Here is a 19,067-nt window from a genome sequence, read left to right as displayed (position 1 = left end):
TATTTAACGACTAGTTCTGGGGAGGAGCGGGTGGAACTAGATGGACGTAGAATACTTCACATTCTTGTTACACTTACACTGGTTTGTACCTCGGAGAGGCTGCAGGATCCAGTAAGTTCAGTAGAACTTCGGTTTCAACTCCTTTTGACCATGTCGTAGCTCAGTCGATTACGGCAGTGTCTGGGATGCTCTCGGATGCAGGTTCGAATCCTCGTCCCTGCCCTTGTGGATTTGTCAAATTCTGGCTCTCTGCACGTATTCGCAATTTGATATTACGAATTTTTATACCCAACATATGCCAAGTCCTGAAAGCGGCAGTGAGTCACATTTTGCACAAACTCCCCTGCAGTTTTCGAAATATCCCAAATATCCCAATTTCGAGGCCTGAGCCATATTTTGGAGCCAATTTCTGGCTCTCTGCACGTATTTGCCGTTTGAAATTGCGACTTTTTTATACCCAACATTTGTGAAGTACTGAGAGCGGCGTTTGGTCACATTTGTCCCAAACCTCCTTGCAGTTTTCAAAATATCCCAAACATCCCAATTTCGAGGCCTCAGCCATATTTTGGAGCCAAATTCTGGCTCTCTGCACGTATTCGCAGTTTAAAATTACGACTTTTTATACCCAACATATGCCAAGTACTGAAAGCGGCAGTGAGTCACATTTTGCACAAACTCCCCTACAGTTTTCAAAATATCTCAAATATCCCAATTTCGAGGCCTGAGCCATATTTTGGAGCAAAATTCTGGCTCCCTGCACGTATTCGCAGATTGAAATTACGACTTTTTTTATACCCAACATTTGTGAAGTACTGAAAGCGGCGTTTGGTCACATTTGTCCCAAACCTCCTTGCAGTTTTCAAAATATCCCAAACATCCCAATTTCGAGGCCTGAGTCATATTTTGTAGCCAAATTCAGGCTCCCTGCACGTATTCGCAGTTTGAAATTACGAATTTTCATACCCAGCATATGCCAAGTACTGAAAGCGGCGATTGGTCACAATTGTCCCAAACCTCCCTGCAGTTTTCAAAATATCCAAAACATCCCAATTTCGAGGCCTAAGCCATATTTTGGAGCCAAATTCTGACTCTTTGCACGTATTCGCTGTTTGAAATTACGACTTTTTTATACCCAACATATGCGAAGTACTAAAAGCGGCGTTTGGTCACATTTCTCCAAAACCTCCCTGCAGTTTTCAAAATATCCCAAGCATCACAATTTCGAGGCCTGAGTCATATTTTGGAGCCAAATTCAGGCTCTCTGCACGTACTCGCAGTTTGAAATTACGACTTTTTATACCCAACATATGCCAAGTACTGAAAGCAGCATTTGGTCATATTTGTCCCAAACTCCCCTGCAGTTTTCAAAATATCCCAAACATCCCAATTTCTAGGCCTGAGCTATATTTTGGAGCCACATTCTGGCTCTCTGCACGTATTCGCAGTTTGAAATTGCGACTTTTTTATACCCAACATATGCCAAGTACTGAAAGCGGTGTTAGGTCATATTTGTCCCAAACCCCCCAGCAGTTTTCAAAATATTAAAAACTTCTCAATTTCGAGGCCTGAGCCATATTTTGGAGCCAAATTTTGGCTCTCTGCACGTATTCGCAGTTTGAAATTACGACTTTTTATACCCAACATATGCCAAGTCCTGAAAGCGGCAGTGAGTCACATTTTGCACAAACTCTCCTGCAGTTATCAAAATATCCCAAATATCCCAATTTCGAGGCCTGAGCCATATTTTGGAGCCAAATTCTGGCTCTCTGCACGTATTCGCAGTTTGAAATTGCGACTTTTTTATACCCAACATATGCCAAGTACTGAAAGCGGCGTTTGGTCACATTTGTCCCAAACTTCCCTGCAGTTTTCAAAATATCCCAAACATCCCAATTTCGTGGTCTGAGCCATATTTTGGAGCCAAATTCTGGCTCTATGCACGTATTCACAGTTTGATATTACGGCTTTTTATACCCAACATATGCCAAGTCCTGAAAGCGGCAGTGAGTCACATTTTACGCAAACTTCCTTGCAGTTTTCGAAATATCCCAAATATCCTAATTTCGAGGCATGAGCCATATTTTGGAGCCAAATTCTGGCTCTCTGCATGTATTCGCAGTTTGAAATTGCGACTTCTTTATATCCAACATATGCCAAGTACTGAAAGCGGCGTTTGGACACATTTGTCCCAATCCCCCCTGCAGTTTTCAAAATATATCAAACATCCCAATTTCGAGGCCTGAGCCATATTTTGGAGCCAAATTCTGGCTCTCTGCACGTATTCGCAGTTTGAAATTACGACTTTTTATACGACTACGACTGCAGAGGAGTTTGTGCAAAATATGACTCACTTGCGCTTTCAGTACTTAGCATATGTTGGGTATAAAAAGTCGTAATTTCAAACAGCGAATACGTGCAGAGAGCCGGAATTTGGCTCCAAAATATGGCTCAGGCCTCTAAATTTTGATGTTTGGGATATTTTAAAAAGTGCAGGGGGTATTGGGACAAATGTGACCAAACGCGTCTTTCAGTACTTGGCATATCTACGGGCTCACCATAGTCCGTGCTAATTGGAACTTTTGTTCTGAGTAGCTGAATCTAAAACAACAACAACAACAACTTGGCATATGTTGGGTATAAAAAAGTTGCAATTTCAAACTGCAAATACGTGCAGAGAGCCAGAATTTGGCTCCAAAATACAGCTCAGGCCTCGAAATTGGGCTATTTGGGATATTTTGAAAACTGCAGGGGAGTTTGTGCAAAATGTGACTCACTGCCGCTTTCAGTACTTGGCATATGTTGGGTATAAAAAAACGTAATATCAAACTGCGAATACGTGCAGAGAGCCAGAATTTGGCTCCAAAATATGGCTCAGGCCTCGAAATTGGGATTTTGGGATATTAAGAAAACTGCAGGGGGGTTGGGGACAAATGTGACCAAACGCCGCTTTAAGTACTTCGCATATGTTGGGTATAAAAAAGTCGTAATTTCAAACGGCGAATACGTGCAGAGAGCCAGAATTTGGCTCCAAAATATGGCTCAGGCCTCGAAATTGGGATGTTTGGGATATTTTGAAAACTGCAGGGGAGTTTGTGCAAAATGTGACTCACTGCCGCTTTCTGTACTTGGCATATGTTGGGTATAAAAAGTCGTAATTTTAAACTGCGAATACCTGCAGAGAGCCAGAATTTGGCTCCAAAATATAGATCAGGCCTCGAAATTGGGATGTTTGGGATATTTTGAAAACTGCAGAGAGGTTTGGGACAAATGTGACCAAATGCAGCTTTCAGTACTTGGCATATGTTGGGTATAAAAAGTCGTAATTTCAAACTGCGAATACGTGCAGAGAGCCAGAATTTTGCTCCAAAATATGGCTCAGGCCTCGAAATTGGGATATTTTGGGTATTTCAAAAACTGCAGGGGGTTTGGGACAAATGTGACCAAACGCCGCTTTCATTACTTGGCATATGTTGGGTATAAAAAAGTCGTAATTTCAAACGGCGAATACGTTCAGAGAGCCAGAATTTGGGTCCAAAATATGGCTCATGCCTCGAAATTGGGATACTTGGGATATTTTGAAAACTGAGGGAGGTTTGGGACAAATGTGACCAAACGCCGCTTTCAGTACTTGGGTTATGTTGGGTATAAAAAGTCGTAATTTCAAACGGCGAATACGTGCCGAGAGCCTGAATTTGGCTCCAAAATATGGCTCAGGCCTCGAAATTGGGATGTTTGGGATATTTTGAAAACTGCAGGGGGATTGGGACAAATGTGACCAAACGGCGCTTTCAGAACTTGGCATATGTTGGGTATAAAAAAAGTGATGTGGAAAGCAGTGATGTGGAAAGCATGGGGGATTTTTTTTATATTGCAGAATGGTGACTGATAGGGGCTAGTGCGTGATGCTTTCCTACTAATCCAGACCCACTCAGATGCACCTGCTATATTTAGATCAACAACACAGTTGATCTATGATTCACCCAGTGTCTAATGTCACTTAAGGGAGAGATTTAGCAAGAGGTCAGCAGCAGATCAACTTTTTCTAAATACCACGTTGGCGATCACGGCAAACAATGAGGGTGAAAAGAAATTCATTTGCTGAGAGATTGTAATTCAGTAGAACTCCATTCACACTGACTGATGCCAAAATCTAATACATCCATATCAGCCTGGATAGCTCCAGGGAGCCTCTGGCTCTCGCCAAGAAAATGATGTTTCATTACATTAAATTTTTTTTTTTACCCTGTCTGTAAGACATTGTTTTCTACAGATAAAATAATAACTATTTGGTATTTCTGAACATCATTCTCATAAATTTTTGCTCTGTTTAAGTGAAGCCTTTTTTAATCAGCAATCCAACTATTATGAAGCCAAATGAGCTACGTAACAGCAATCCACGATTAGCAGATCTCACTCCCAAATGCAAATGACAGATAAGGACACACTTTAAAAGGATTCAGTATAAGTAGACAAATAAACACACAATTTAACAGGAGCATCTCTAAGCAGTAGCGTATATACTAAGCCTACAAACATAGGATTATGCCTAAACAGTAGGAGTGAGTGCTCCCAAAGACACAAAGCCAGTGTTCTAAACACTTATATTCGTCGAGCACTTACCCACTGCTCAGAATGGAGCAACGTGAGTAGGGAGTTTGAAAGTTAACTGAAGTGTTGGTGAACAATGGATATAGCAACAAAGAAATAAACGCGACATAAGATGACACCTGGACCAGGTACAATCCTGAACCCAGAACAGAAACCACAACACCTCCAATAATATTAAATTACAAATCGGATTTGGAAGGAAGGATTGGGCTACAGGAAGGATTGGGCTACAGGAAGGATTGGTCTACAGGAAGGATTGGGCTACAAGAAGGATTGAGCTACAAGAAAGATTGGGCTACAGGAAGGATTGAGCTACATCTCCAAATGTATATTTGCCAGATAATTTGGCACTAAAAACAAAACGCATACATTATTGTTTAGACTAAATCCGCTACTCATTACTTTCCTGAAGTTGTCGTATATACACTACAAAATCTGCGTGTAAATCACGACAATGAAAAATGATTGAAATGAAAATCAATCACGTGATGAAAATGTGACAGTGTCAGACCACGAAGGAAGAATTGAAACAGAAATTTCCTTAAGTATTTTCGTAATTAATAATACATCTTCAGAAGGGTGTTTCAATTCTGCCTTCGAGGGCTGACACTGTCATTACAGAACATGAATGTATTTACACGTTCCAACAATGAACAATGAGAACAATCATTATATGGATGGCGTAATAATAGGGGAACAATAGCGCCTCTGGTGGTCAGATGCTTAACTGTATTAGAGGTTGACACTTTAGATATTATAGTGAAGTAAGGGTGAGTGGCGCGTCTGGGAGTCCCGCTTCTTAACGTGTGGCTCATTTGTCGACCAGCCGCCGCCAGGCAAGGGTCACGTTGATTACCAGTGAGCAAAAAATAAATGTGTTACAGATATCATTAATCAATCATAATATAGAAAGGATTGTTCGGGGTGTGTACTTCATGTTGTTATTCGTTATTATTTTGTATATTATATGTATTTAGACAAAATATAGAGGTGATTGTCAGGTGGCAGCCATAGGTGTACCCGCTAGTTAAGTCATTAGGGCGCTTGTGGTGGCCTTAATAGCCATGCCAGTAGTTAGCCAGCAATCTTAAGGTTATCTTGAGATGATTTCGGGGCTTAGCGTCCCCCGCGGCCCGGTCCTCGACCAGGCCTTCTCTTTCTTACACATCCCCAGGAAGCAGCCCATAGCAGCTGTCTAACTCCTAGGTACTTATTTACTGATAGGTAAACAGGATCATCAGCGTGAAAGAAAGTGCCCATTTGTTTCAGCCTCCACCGGGGATCGAACCCGGAACCTCAGGATTACGAATCCGAAGCGCTGTCCACTCGGCTGTCAGGCCCCTTAAAACAACCCAAAGAGAAATCTTCAACATATTTTGATGAAAATCTGAATGAAACGAAAAATGTTGGCCACAGATTGTGTGAAGATGGTGGGTGGGGGGGGGGGAGGATTGAGGGGGTGCAGGTTAGTATGATGAGCATGATTCAGAATGATGGAAGGAGAAGGGCTCCTATAATGAATTTACGTAAGAGCCACCATCTACAGTGGCCTCGACGGGGACAAGACGGCGGCGCCTTGTCAAAAGTCAGGCTTCCTACTCCCCCCCCCCCCCCTTATTTTATTGAGGATTTGTCTTGTGTATATTGTGAACAAGAGGAATGACGCGGCATTTACGACTTGAGTGGTTAAGCGGGTTCATGGGTTAATAATCCTATGGGGGAAACAACACATCTATTTTCTGTGTTACATTGTGGCTTGTTGAGCTTGAAGCTGTTGTCCAGCCTGTCTGTGTCAAATATGACATTTTAGAGAAGTGGTCTGTACTAATGACCTCCAACTGGGTCAGTATTACAAAGGCCTCGGCTGTTATTTATTTATTTATATAACTACAAGTTATATTGGGTTTCTGATCAACCCGTCCTCTTAAAACTAACGTCACTTTTGGCTGGTATGCGCGGCGCTATGGCCAAATTTGGACGTAATTTGAAATGAAATCGACTCCCAAAAGTGACGCACTGTTCCGTTTTCTGTCGAGTCGTCCGGCTTACTCGGGAAGCTTAGAAGAGGATTCTTTCCATTAACATTTTTCATAATGTTTTGAAACTTTATGAGAATTTCCTGCCCACCTAACCTATCAGAGGACCCTTAACTTATTGTTGTTGAAAAAAAAAATCCCAAATTTATTTTCATTTTGTTTTCATTTTCACATTACGTCCATATTCGGCCATACGGGTAAACGGCCAAAAGCGACGCTATTTTTAAGAGGAAAGAGGACAGGTGACAAGGAGTACATAGCACTATGTGTTTACATTCTTGTAAAGCCACTAGTACGCATAGCACTTCGGGGAGGTCCTTAATCTAACAGATAATATTAAGTAGGTAATTTCTACTAAAATTTATAGGCTAATCTATCAAAATCTATAAAAATTTAAACATTTATAGTGTTAGTCCTTCAAAGATTCGAGGTAGTGACAGTTGAACAAGTTCTGGCATGATTCTTGTCGCTGTCTTGAACTTTCTCCAAAGCGGAAAATCATTGATGTGTTTTTGAAGTGAGGTTTCCATATTAGGACACAGTAGGCCAGATGGGACCACAACAGAGACTCGTACAGTTGAATATTCAATGTTGTTCGTTTAAGTCAAAGATTCGTTTAACTATACTTAAGGATTGTTTTCATATTAACTGTGAGGCCCAGATGTTTAATGGCTGGTACATCATAACTCCTAGGCGATGTAAAATGAATTCACCTGTAAATGGTCATTTTTGACCATGTAATCATTAGGCTTCTAACGTTAGTTTAGTGCTCAGAGACCATATAAAGTACTTGAGAGGTTTTAAACATGTTATTTATATAATTTAGGCCAATAGACAGCTATATAAATTAATAATACACAGTACTTTTAACTAAGGTTAGCTAAAGGTTTGTTTTAGTGGAAGACCCTAATAAGGTAATGTGTTTCTATGTAACTTTAAAAGAACATTGATGCTTAACCATAGCCTCATGAGTCCAAGAGAAAAATGTATTCCGTTAGGCTATTGCAGTCTTATCAGTCTTGCCTACTCGCTATTGTTGATACAATCTGTAATTAATCTCTATTGCAATTTCTCCTTTTCCAGTGATTGGTTCCAGTGTTCTTGAAATTCATAATTATATTTTGATACTCGATAGTATTTGAAATAAACTGTTTATACTTACCCTGGTGCTACATAACCTTCCCGGTTTGGTGCCTTCTTTTGATATTTACTTATACTTGCCTTAATATATGTAAAAAATATTTTTTCAGGAGTGTGGCACGTGTGGACAAGTGTTGGATCAGAGGAGTCAAGGTAAAGTGCTTATTTAACGACTAGTTCTGGGGAGGAGCGGGTGGAACTAGATGGACGTAGAAAACTTCACATTCTAGTTACACTTACACTGGTTTGTGCCTGGGAGAGGCTGCAGGATCCAGTAAGTTCAGTAGAACTTCGGTTTCAACTCCATTTGACCATGTCGTAGCTCAGTCGATTACGGCAGCGTCTGGGATGCTCTCGGATGCAGGTTCGAATCCTCGTCCCTGCCCTTGTGGATTTGTCAAATTCTGGCTCTCTGCAGGTATTCGCAGTTTGATATTACGAATTTTTATACCAACATACGCCAAGTCCTGAAAGCGGCAGTGAGTCACATTTTGCACAAACTCCCCTGCAGTTTTCGAAATATCCCAAATATCCCAATTTCGAGGCCTGAGCCATATTTTGAAGCCAATTTTTGGCTCTCTGCACATATTCGCAGTTTGAAATTGCGAATTTTTTATACCCAACATATGCAAAGTACTGAAATCGGCGTTTGGTTACATTTGTCCCAAACCTCCCTGCAGTTTTCAAAATATCCCAAACATCCCAATTTCGAGGCCTCAGCCATATTTTGGAGCCAAATTCTGGCTCTCTGCACGTATTCGCAGTTTAAAATTACTACTTTTTATACCCAACATATGCCAAGTACTGAAAGCGGCAGTGAGTCACATTTTGCACAAACTCCCCTGCAGTTTTCAAAATATCTGAAATATCCCAATTTCGAGGCCTGAGCCATATTTTAGAGCAAAATTCTGGCTCCCTGCACGTATTCGCAGATTGAAATTACGACTTTTTTATACCCAACATTTGTGAAGTACTGAAAGCAGCATTTCGTCATATTTGTCCCAAACTCCCCTGCAGTTTTCAAAATATCCCAAACATCCCAATTTCTAGGCCTGAGCTATATTTTCGAGCCACATTCTGGCTCTCTGCACGTATTCGCAGTTTGAAATTGCGACTTTTTTATACCCAACATATGCCAAGTACTGAATGCGGCGTTAGGTCATATTTGTCCCAAACCCCCCAGCAGTTTTCAAAATATTAAAAACGTCTCAATTTCGAGGCATGAGCCATATTTTGGAGCCAAAATTTGGCTCTCTGCACGTATTCGCAGTTTGAAATTACGACTTTTTATACCCAACATATGCCAAGTCCTGAAAGCGGCAGTGAGTCATATTTTGCACAAACTCTCCTGCAGTTATCAAAATATCCCAAATATCCCAATTTCGAGGCCTGAGCCATATTTTGGAGCCAAATTCTGGCTCTCTGCACGTATTCGCAGTTTGAAATTGCGACTTTTTTATACCCAACATATGCCAAGTACTGAAAGCGGCGTTTGGTCACATTTGTCCCAAACTTCCCTGCAGTTTTCAAAATATCCCAAACATCCCAATTTCGTGGCCTGAGCCATATTTTGGAGCCAAATTCTGGCTCAATGCACGTATTCACAGTTTGATATTACGGCTTTTTATACCCAACATATGCCAAGTCCTGAAAGCGGCAGTGAGTCACATTTTGCACAAACTCCCTTGCAGTTTTCGAAATATCCCAAATATCCTAATTTCGAGGCATGAGCCATATTTTGGAGCCAAATTCTGGCTCTCTGCATGTATTCGCAGTTTGAAATTGCGACTTCTTTATATCCAACATATGCCAAGTACTGAAAGCGGCGTTTGGACACATTTGTCCCATTCCCCCCTGAAGTTTTCAAAATATATCAAACATCCCAATTTCGAGGCCTGAGCCATATTTTGGAGCCAAATTCTGGCTCTCTGCACGTATTCGCAGTTTGAAATTACGACTTTTTATACGACTACGACTGCAGAGGAGATTATGCAAAATATGACTCACTTGCGCTTTCAGTACTTAGCATATGTTGGGTATAAAAAGTCGTAATTTCAAACAGCGAATACGTGCAGAGAGCCAGAATTTGGCTCCAAAATATGGCTCAGGCCTCGAAATTTTGATGTTTGGGATATTTTGAAAAGTGCAGGGGGTATTGGGACAAATGTGACCAAACGCGTTTTTCAGTACTTGGCATATCTACGGGCTCACCATAGTCCGTGCTAATTGGAACTTTTGTTCTGAGTAGCTAAATCTAAAACAACAACAACAACAACTTGGCATATGTTGGGTATAAAAAAGTTGCAATTTCAAACTGCGAATACGTGCAGAGACCCAGAATTTGGCTCCAAAATATAGCTCAGGCCTCGAAATTGGGATATTTAGGATATTTTGAAAACTGCAGGGGAGTTTGTGCAAAATGTGACTCACTGCCGCTTTCAGTACTTGGCATATGTTGGGTATAAAAAGTCGTAATTTCAAACTGCGAATACGTGCAGAGAGCCAGATTTTGGCTCCAAAATATGGCTCAGGGCTCGAAATTGGGATATTTGGGATATTTAAAAAACTGCAGGGGAGTTTGGGACAAATGTGACCAAACGCCGCTTTCAGTACTTCGCATATGTTGGGTATAAAAAAGTCGAAATTTCAAACTGCGAATACGTGCAGAGAGCCAGAATTTGGCTCCAAAATAAGTCTCAGGCCTCGAAATTGGGATGTTTGGGATATTTTGAAAACTGCAGGGGAGTTTGTGCAAAATGTGACTCTCTGCCGCTATCAGGACTTGGCATATGTTGGGTATAAAAAACCGTAATTTTAAACTGCGAATACGTGCAGAGAGCCAGAATTTGGCTCCAAAATATATCTCAGGCCTCGAAATTGGGATGTTTGGGATATTTTGAAAACTGCTGGGGGGTTTGCGACAAATGTGACCAAACGCCGCTTTCAGTACTTCGCATATGTTGGGTATAAAAAAGTCGTAATTTCAAACTGAGAATACGTGCAGAGAGCCAGAGATTTTCTCCAAAATATTGCTCAGGCCTCGAAATTGGGATGTTTGGGATATTTTGAAAACTGCAGGGGAGTTTGTGCAAAATGTGACTCACTGCCGCTTATAGTACTTGGCATATGTTGGGTATAAAAAGTCGTAATATCAAACTGCGAATACGTGCAGAGAGCCAGTATTTGGCTCCAAAATATGGCTCAGGCCTCGAAATTGGGATATATGGAATATTTTGAAAACTGCAGGGAGGTTTGGGACAAATGTGACCAAACACCGCTTTCAGTACTTGGCATATGTTGGGTATAAAAAGTCGTAATTTTAAACTGCGCATACGTGCAGAGAGCCAGAATTTGGCTCCAAAATATGGCTCAGGCCTCGAAATTGCGATGTTTGGGATATTTTGAAAACTGCAGGGGAGTTTGTGCAAAATGTGACTCTCTGCCGCATTTAGTACTTGGCATATGTTGGGTATAAAAAGTCGTAATATCAAACTGCGAATACGTGCTGAGAGCCAGAATTTGGGTCCAAAATATAACTCAGGCCTCGAAATTGGGATACTTGGGATATTTTGAAAACTGCAGGGAGGTTTGGGACAAATGTGACCAAACGCCGCTTTCAGCACTTGGCATATGTTGGGTATAAAAAGTCGTAATTTTAAACTGCGAATTCGTGCATAGAGCCAGAATTTGGCTCCAAAATATGGCTCAGGCCTCGAAATTGGGATGTTTGGGATATTTTTAAAATTGCAGGGGGGTTTGGGACAAATGTGACCAAACGCCGCTTTCAGTTCTTCGCGTATGTTGCGTATAAAAAAGTCGTAATTTCAAACTGCGAATACGTGCAGAGAGCCAGAATTTGGCTTCAAAATATGGCTCAGGCCTCGAAATTGGGATATTTGGGATATTTTGAAAACTGCAGGGAGGTTTGGGACAAATGTGACTCACTGCCGCTTTCAGTACTTGGCATATGTTGGGTATAAAAAGGCGTAATTTCAAACTGCGAATACGAGCAGAGAGCCAGAATTTGGCTCCAAAATATAGCTCAGGCCTCGAAATTGGGATGTTTGGGATATTTTGAAAACTGCAGGGGGGATTGAGACAAATGTGACCAAACGCCGCTTTCAGTTCTTGGTACATGTTGGGTATAAAAAAGTCGTAATTTCAAACTGCGAATACGTGCCGAGAGCCAGAATTTGGCACCAAAATATGGCTCAGGCCTCGAAATTGGGATGTTTGGGATATTTTGAAAACTGCAGGGGGGTTTGGGACAAATGTGACCAAACGCCGCTTTCATTACTTGGCATATGTTGGGTATAAAAAGTCGTAATATCATACTGCGAAAACGTGCAGAGAGCCAGAATTTGGCTCCAAAATATGCCTCAGGCGTCAAAATTGGGATATTTGGAATATTTTGAAAACTGCAGTGAGGTTTGGGACAAATGTGACCAAACGCCGCTTTCAGTACTTGGCATATGTTGGGTATAAAAAGTCGTAATTTCAAACTGCGAATACGTACAGAGAGCCAGAATTTGGCTCCAAAATATGACTCAGGCCTCGAAATTGGGATGTTTGGGATATTTTGAAAACTGCAGGGGGGTTTGGGACAAATGTGATGAAACGCCGCTTTCAGTACTTCGCATATGTTGAGTATAAAAAAGTCGAAATTTCAAACTGCGAATTCGTGCAGAGAGCCAGAATTGGACTCCAAAATATGGCTCAGGCCTCAAAATTGGGATATTTGGAATATTTTGAAAACTGCAGGGAGGTTTGGGACAAATGTGACCAAACGCCGCTTTCAGTACTTGGCATTTGTTGGGTATAAAAAGTCGTAATATCAAACTGCGAATACGTGCAGAGAGCCAGAATTTGGCTCCAAAATATGGCTCAGGCCTCGATATTGGGATTTTTGGGATATTTTGAAAAGTGCAGGGGGGTTTGGGACAAATGTGACCAAACGCCGCTTTCACTACTTCGCATATGTTGGGTATAAAAAAGTCGTAATTTCAAACAGCGAATACGTGCAGAGAGCCAGAATTTGGCTCCAAAATATGGCTCAGGCCTCGAAATTGGGATGTTTGAGATATTTTGAAAACTGCAGGGGAGTTTGTGCAAAATGTGACTCTGCGACTTTCAGTACTTGGCATATGTTGGGTTTAAAAAGTCGTAATATCATACTGCGAATACGTGCAGAGAGCTAAAATTTGGCTCCAAAATATGGCTCAGGCCTTGAAATTGGAATGTTTGGGATATTTTGAAAACTGCAGGGGGGATTGAGATGTGACCAAATGTGTGGGATTGAGATGTGACAAATGTGACCAAACGCCGCTTTCAGTACTTGGTACATGTTGGGTATAAAAAATTCGTAATTTCAAACTGCGAATACGTGCAGAGAGCCAGAATTTTGCACCAAAATATAGCTCAGGCCTCGAAATTGGGATGTTTGGGATATTTTGAAAACTGCAGGGGAGGTTGTGCAAAATGTGACTCACTGCCGCTTTCAGTACTTGGCATTTGTTGGGTATAAAAAGTCGTAATATCAAACTGTGAATACGTGCAGAGAGCCAGAATTTGGCTTCAAAATATGGCTCAGGCCTCGAAATTGGGATTTTTGGGATATTTTGAAAAGTGCAGGGGGGTTTGGGACAAATGTGACCAAACGCCGCTTTCAGTACTTCGCATATGTTGGGAATAAAAAAGTCGTAATTTCAAACTGCGAATACGTGCAGAGAGCCAGAATTTAGCTCCAAAATATGGCTCAGGCCTCGAAATTGGGATATTGATGACTTGGGTGTAAGTCTAAGCCTGGTGTGAGACTTGGGTGTGAGTCTGAGCCTGGTGTGAGACTTGGGTGTGAGTCTTAGCCTGGTGTGAGACTTGGGTGTGAGTCTGAGCCTAATGTGAGACTTGGGTGTGAGTTTGAGCCTGGTGTGAGACTTGGGTGTAAGTCTAAGCCTGGTGTGAGACTTGGGTGTAAGTCTGAGCCTGGTGTGAGACTTGGGTGGGAGTCTGAGCTTGGTGTGAGACTTGGGTGTAAGTCTGAGCCTGGTGTGAGACTTGGGTGTAAGTCTGAGCCTGGTGTGAGACTTGGGTGTAAGTCTGAGCTTGGTGTGAGACTTGGGTGTAAGTCTGAGCTTGGTGTGAGACTTGGGTGTAAGTCTGAGCCTGGTGTGAGACTTGGGTGTAAGTCTGAGCCTGGTGTGAGACTTGGGTGTAAGTCTGAGCTTGGTGTGAGACTTGGTTGTAAGTCTGAGCCTGGTGTGAGTCTAGGGTGTAAGTCTGAGCTTGGTGTGAGACTTGGGTGTAAGTCTGAGCTTGGTGTGAGACTAGGGTGTAAGTCTGAGCCTGGTGTGAGACTAGGGTGTAAGTCTGAGCTTGGTGTGAGACTAGGGTGTAAGTCTGAGCTTGGTGTGAGACTTGGGTGTAAGTCTGAGCTTGGTGTGAGACTTGGGTGTAAGTCTGAGCTTGGTGTGAGACTTGGGTGTAACTCTGAGCTTGGTGTGAGACTAGGGTGTAAGTCTGCAACCCGTTCTCACACAAGACAGTACATATATGACTAGTGCTTAAAGTCAATATGTGGAATGTGATTTAGTACATATGTGATATATTCCCAGTTAACTTTTTTACCAAGGCTCAAACTCTTCCTCACGTACCAATTTACGTCTCACAGTACTCGTCCATCAACGTAGATAGCTGAATAGTCGTGATTGGTTCAATTATAACGAAAATTGTAGTTTTCAGGTCCCACATGGGTTGTGAAATTCACCTACTATTGTCCATGCTCTTATAATATTACAGATCAGCTACATCCTATTGAAGGCTCGTAGTTTTGTTTTGAGAAATATTAGTTGTTCTTAGTAAATTATAATAAGCACAATAAATTATTACATAGAATAAGTGCTTCACCAATCAATATTATATACTATAGTTTGTGCTTTAGAAATCTTTAAAGAATGTTTTGTAGGAACGCTAACAGAAAACGATGTTATGTTGGAATGTATATAGGGTAAACTACTGCAAACAGGATGGTATGGTGTGGATTATTGGAAACTATAGGATTAGTATAGGGTCCACTACCACCTGTTAGGTGGGTAAGGGGTCCAATAACACCCGCAGGATGAGTATGGGGGTCACATCCACCCACAGGAATGGTATGGGGATCACTTCCACCCACAGGAAGGGTATGGGATCCAATACCATCCACTGGATGTGTATTGCGTCCACTACCACCGACAGGATGGGTATGGGCTCACAACCACCCACAGGATAGGTATGGGGTCCAATACCACCCACAGGATGAGTATGGGGTCCACTATAACCCACAGGATGGGTATGGGGCTCCAACCACCCACAGAATAAGTATGGGGTACAATAACACCCACTGGATATGTATGGCATCCATTGCCCCCACAGGATGACTATAGCGTACAGTATCGCCCACAGGATTAGTATATAGGGTTCACTGCCGCCCACAGAGTCGGTATGGAGTCCACCGCCACCCACAGGGTCGGTATGGGGTCCACTACCGCCCACTGGGTCGCTATGAAGTCAACTACCGTCCACAGGGTCGGTAGGGGTCCACTACCGCCCACAGGGTCGGCAGGGGGTCCACTGCCACCCACTGGGTCGGTAGGGGGTCCACTGCCGCCCACAGGATCGATAGGGGGTCCACTGCCGCCCACAGGGTCGATATGGGGGGGGGTCCACTACCGCCCACAGGATCGATAGGGGGTCCACTGCCGCCCACAGGGTCGGTAGGGGGTCCACTGCCGCCCACACGTTCGGTAGGGGTCCACTGCCGCCCACAGGGTCGGTAGGGGGTCCACTGCCGCCCACAGGATCGATAGGGGGTCCACTGCCGCCCACAGGGTCGATAGGGGGTCCCTTACCGCCCACAGGGTCTCTATGAAGTCAACTACCGCCCATAGTGTTTGTATAGTGTCCACTATCGCCCATAGTGTTATTATGGGGTCCACTACCCCTCATAGGGTCGGTATGGGGGTCCATTACTACCCACAGGGTGTGTCTGGGGTCTATTTTGGCAATACTGCTTTTCCAATCTCATTTGTTGTTCAATGTAAAATATTTGTTGCTCGACTTGCAACAATTTATATATATATATATATATATATATATAGTATAGTGCCTTTGCAATAATGTACCAATGTGTGTATTTTCATAACTCGTTTTAAATTGTTGAAAAATAAATAACTACATTGTGAATGCAAGTCAATGTTTACATGCTAAATCAGAGTTGCCAGATTCCGCTTAAAATAGCAAATTGTGCTTATTTTCAAAGCTTGAGAATTTAGCTTTAAAGTAGTTAAAAAACTACGAATTTCGCAATTTGCTATGTACTTTAGTGTACTATTTTAAAATAAGGTTGGTTTTTAAGCTGCAAGTCATATGAATCTCAAAAAAAGTATATTATTAACAATCTTATCTCCATAGTTCACTAGTTTCTGTAAATCAGATCTGGTAACTGTAGGCCAAGTACTGGAAGACTCAAGACACAATGTGTTGAAGCTATTCTCTTTGAAGAAGTCATCTCGACAGGATCTTCCAGCTCCAGCTATAAAACTTCACCAAACATGGATCTACCTAGTACATCAAATGGTAAGGAATTACTAAACTGTAGTAAACTGAATCTGACACTGTCATATATATATATATATATATATGTATGTGTGTATGTATGTATGTATGTATGTATGTATGTATGTATGTATATATATATATATATATATGTTGTACCTAGTAGCCAGAACGTCGTACTCGGCTTACTATGCAAGGCCCGATTTGCATAATAAGCCAAGTTTTCCTGACAGTATATTTTCTCTAATTTGTTTTCTGATGAAATGATAAAGCTACCCATTTCATTATGTATGAGGTCAATTTTTTTTATTGGAGTTAAAATTAACGTAGATATATGGCCGAACCTAACCAACCCTACCTAACCTAACCTAACCTATATTTATAGGTTAGGTTAGGTTAGGTAGCCGAAAAAGTTAGGTTAGGTTAGCTTAGGTAGGTTAGGTAGTCGAAAAACAATTAATTCATAAAAACTTGGCTTATTAGGCAAATCGGGCCTTGCATAGTAGGCTGAGAAGTGCGTTCGGGCTATTAGGTACGACATATATATATATATATATATATATATATATATATGTATATATATATATATATATATATATATATATATATATATATATATATATGTATATATATATATATATATATATATATATATATATATATATATATATATATATATATATATATAATTTCAATTCAATCATCTCTGTCGTTGATGTATATGGCAAAAAGTGTGTGGCCCAATACAGCACTATGTCTTAACGTAATGGGTCCAAGGGCCCATAAGGTCTCGACAGCATTAAGGGCCCTTTAGCAAACCAGTGTGCTGGTGCCCCTATGACACCCATGACGTCTTTGTATCATTTCAAGTTTGTACATGTACTTCTTAAGATATGGGCACCATACAACTGCTGCATATTCTAGCTTTTGTCTAAAAAAATCATGAACAATTTATTTATTATTTATCCATGAATGCCAGAACTAAACCCTGTGGTACTCCACTCGTGACATTTCTCCAGTCCAATACATTGCCTCTGATTACTGCCCTCATTTTTCTATCAGTTTGAAATTTTTTAATCCATGTTAGAAGCTTACCTGTCACCCCTCCAATATGTTCCAGTTTCCAGAACAAACTCTTATGTGGAATTCTATTGAATGCCTCTTTTAGGTCCAGATAGATGCAGTCAACCCAACCATATCTTTCCTGTAAAATTTCTGCGGCTCGATCATAGTAACTGATTAAATTTGTTACACAGGATCTTCCATTTCAAAATTTTTTATTTTTTATTTTTATTTTTTATTCCAGCACGCACAAGGAAGCTTGATGCAGATAAACTTACATTAGGATCAGAAGGTGATAGCGATAATGCCCTGGAAAAAAATCCTGACGAGCTACAAGTGCAGCAGGTGCATAAAGTCCAAAAGGTACCGCAGGTGCAAGAAATTCAACAATTACAAAAAGTTCCGCAGGTGGAACATTTACAAAAAGTTCCGCCGGTGCAACAAGGGCTACCATTAGCAATCCTTCAGAAACAGCAAGAAGTACAAGTAGTAAAATTTGAACCACAGGGAACTACACCAGGAAAACAGTGTAGTAACAACGGAATGGGAATTTTAAAATACCTGAGGAAACAGGTAAAAAAGGACAAACAATAGAAATGGTTCCTTACACATTATTTGGTAGTTTATAGGTATTTTACTTATAATACTTTATATTATGTCTACAGTTTATAATTTAGTTTACAGTTAATTTACTTTTCAACTTCCATATCTTACATGAAGGATTTTTACTGTTTTTCATTTTTAAAACCTTATTAGTATCATTTATAGTTTAGTGTCAATTCACTTATAATACAATATATGGAATAATTTACTAAATTCATTTAACTATAATAAATTTAAATAAACATTTTTACCCCAGGATGAGTTTCAGTCACCCTACCCAAAAAATTAATGTTTCTTTATTACTAATCTTGTGAGAGGTAGCTTATTGTGCAGCCCATACTCATTCTGTGAGTGTTAGTTTATTGTGCACCCCATAGTCATCATGTCACCCAAGCCTGCTGCAGCTGCACCTGAGGGGTGGTGTAGGGAACCATTAGTGTACTATTATGATTTGAGAGAGAGAATGCTCTGTGGACAGAGCATCAATATGGCTTAAGGCATTGAGCTTTGCCTCAAGATGAAGCTTGGGCTGATCTCTGATTTGCTTCTTGGGAGTCTTCATTTACGTGCACCCCATACTCAACCACTTTGTAGTAATTAATTGTGCAACCCATACTCATCCTGTTACCAGTAGTTTGTGCAACCCATACGTATCCTGTGATCCCTATCCCTCTACTTCAAGTCCCTCAAGGGGCGCACGAATTCAGTTTGGCATACTGCATCCTGCCTTCCCATCCCTAGCTACTGACCCATCACAATATTTTATTTTATTTTATTTATATATATACAAGTAGGTACATTGGGGTTGTGAGAATACATTGAATAGTACAGTATTTACAATCTTGTAAAGCCACTAGTATGCGCAGCGTTTCAGGCAGGTCCTTAATCTAACAGATAATTTTAAGTAGGTAATTTCTATCAGAATTGATAAATGATAATAAATACATTGTTTACATACATACATTACAAATACATACATATAAGCTCAAAAGCTTCATTGAAGGTTGTAACAGAACCCATGAGCAC

General features: G+C 41.0%; 1 protein-coding gene across 1 annotated transcript; it reads left to right on the top strand.

Moving 5' to 3' along the window:
* Window positions 1–5,435: 5,435 nt before the first annotated feature.
* LOC138365511 (uncharacterized) lies at window positions 5,436–18,296 on the top strand. Its single transcript, XM_069325796.1, has 4 exons — window positions 5,436–5,532; window positions 7,895–7,937; window positions 16,255–16,397; window positions 17,683–18,296. Exons 3-4 carry the CDS (start codon window positions 16,373–16,375, stop codon window positions 18,030–18,032), a joined length of 375 nt encoding a protein of 124 aa, XP_069181897.1. The 5' UTR covers window positions 5,436–5,532; window positions 7,895–7,937; window positions 16,255–16,372; the 3' UTR covers window positions 18,033–18,296.
* Window positions 18,297–19,067: the final 771 nt, after the last annotated feature.

The sequence above is a fragment of the Procambarus clarkii genome, chromosome 17, assembly GCF_040958095.1.
Source record: "Procambarus clarkii isolate CNS0578487 chromosome 17, FALCON_Pclarkii_2.0, whole genome shotgun sequence".
Taxonomy (NCBI): Eukaryota; Metazoa; Arthropoda; class Malacostraca; order Decapoda; family Cambaridae; genus Procambarus; species Procambarus clarkii.
This window is presented reverse-complemented; position numbering and strand designations above follow the sequence as displayed.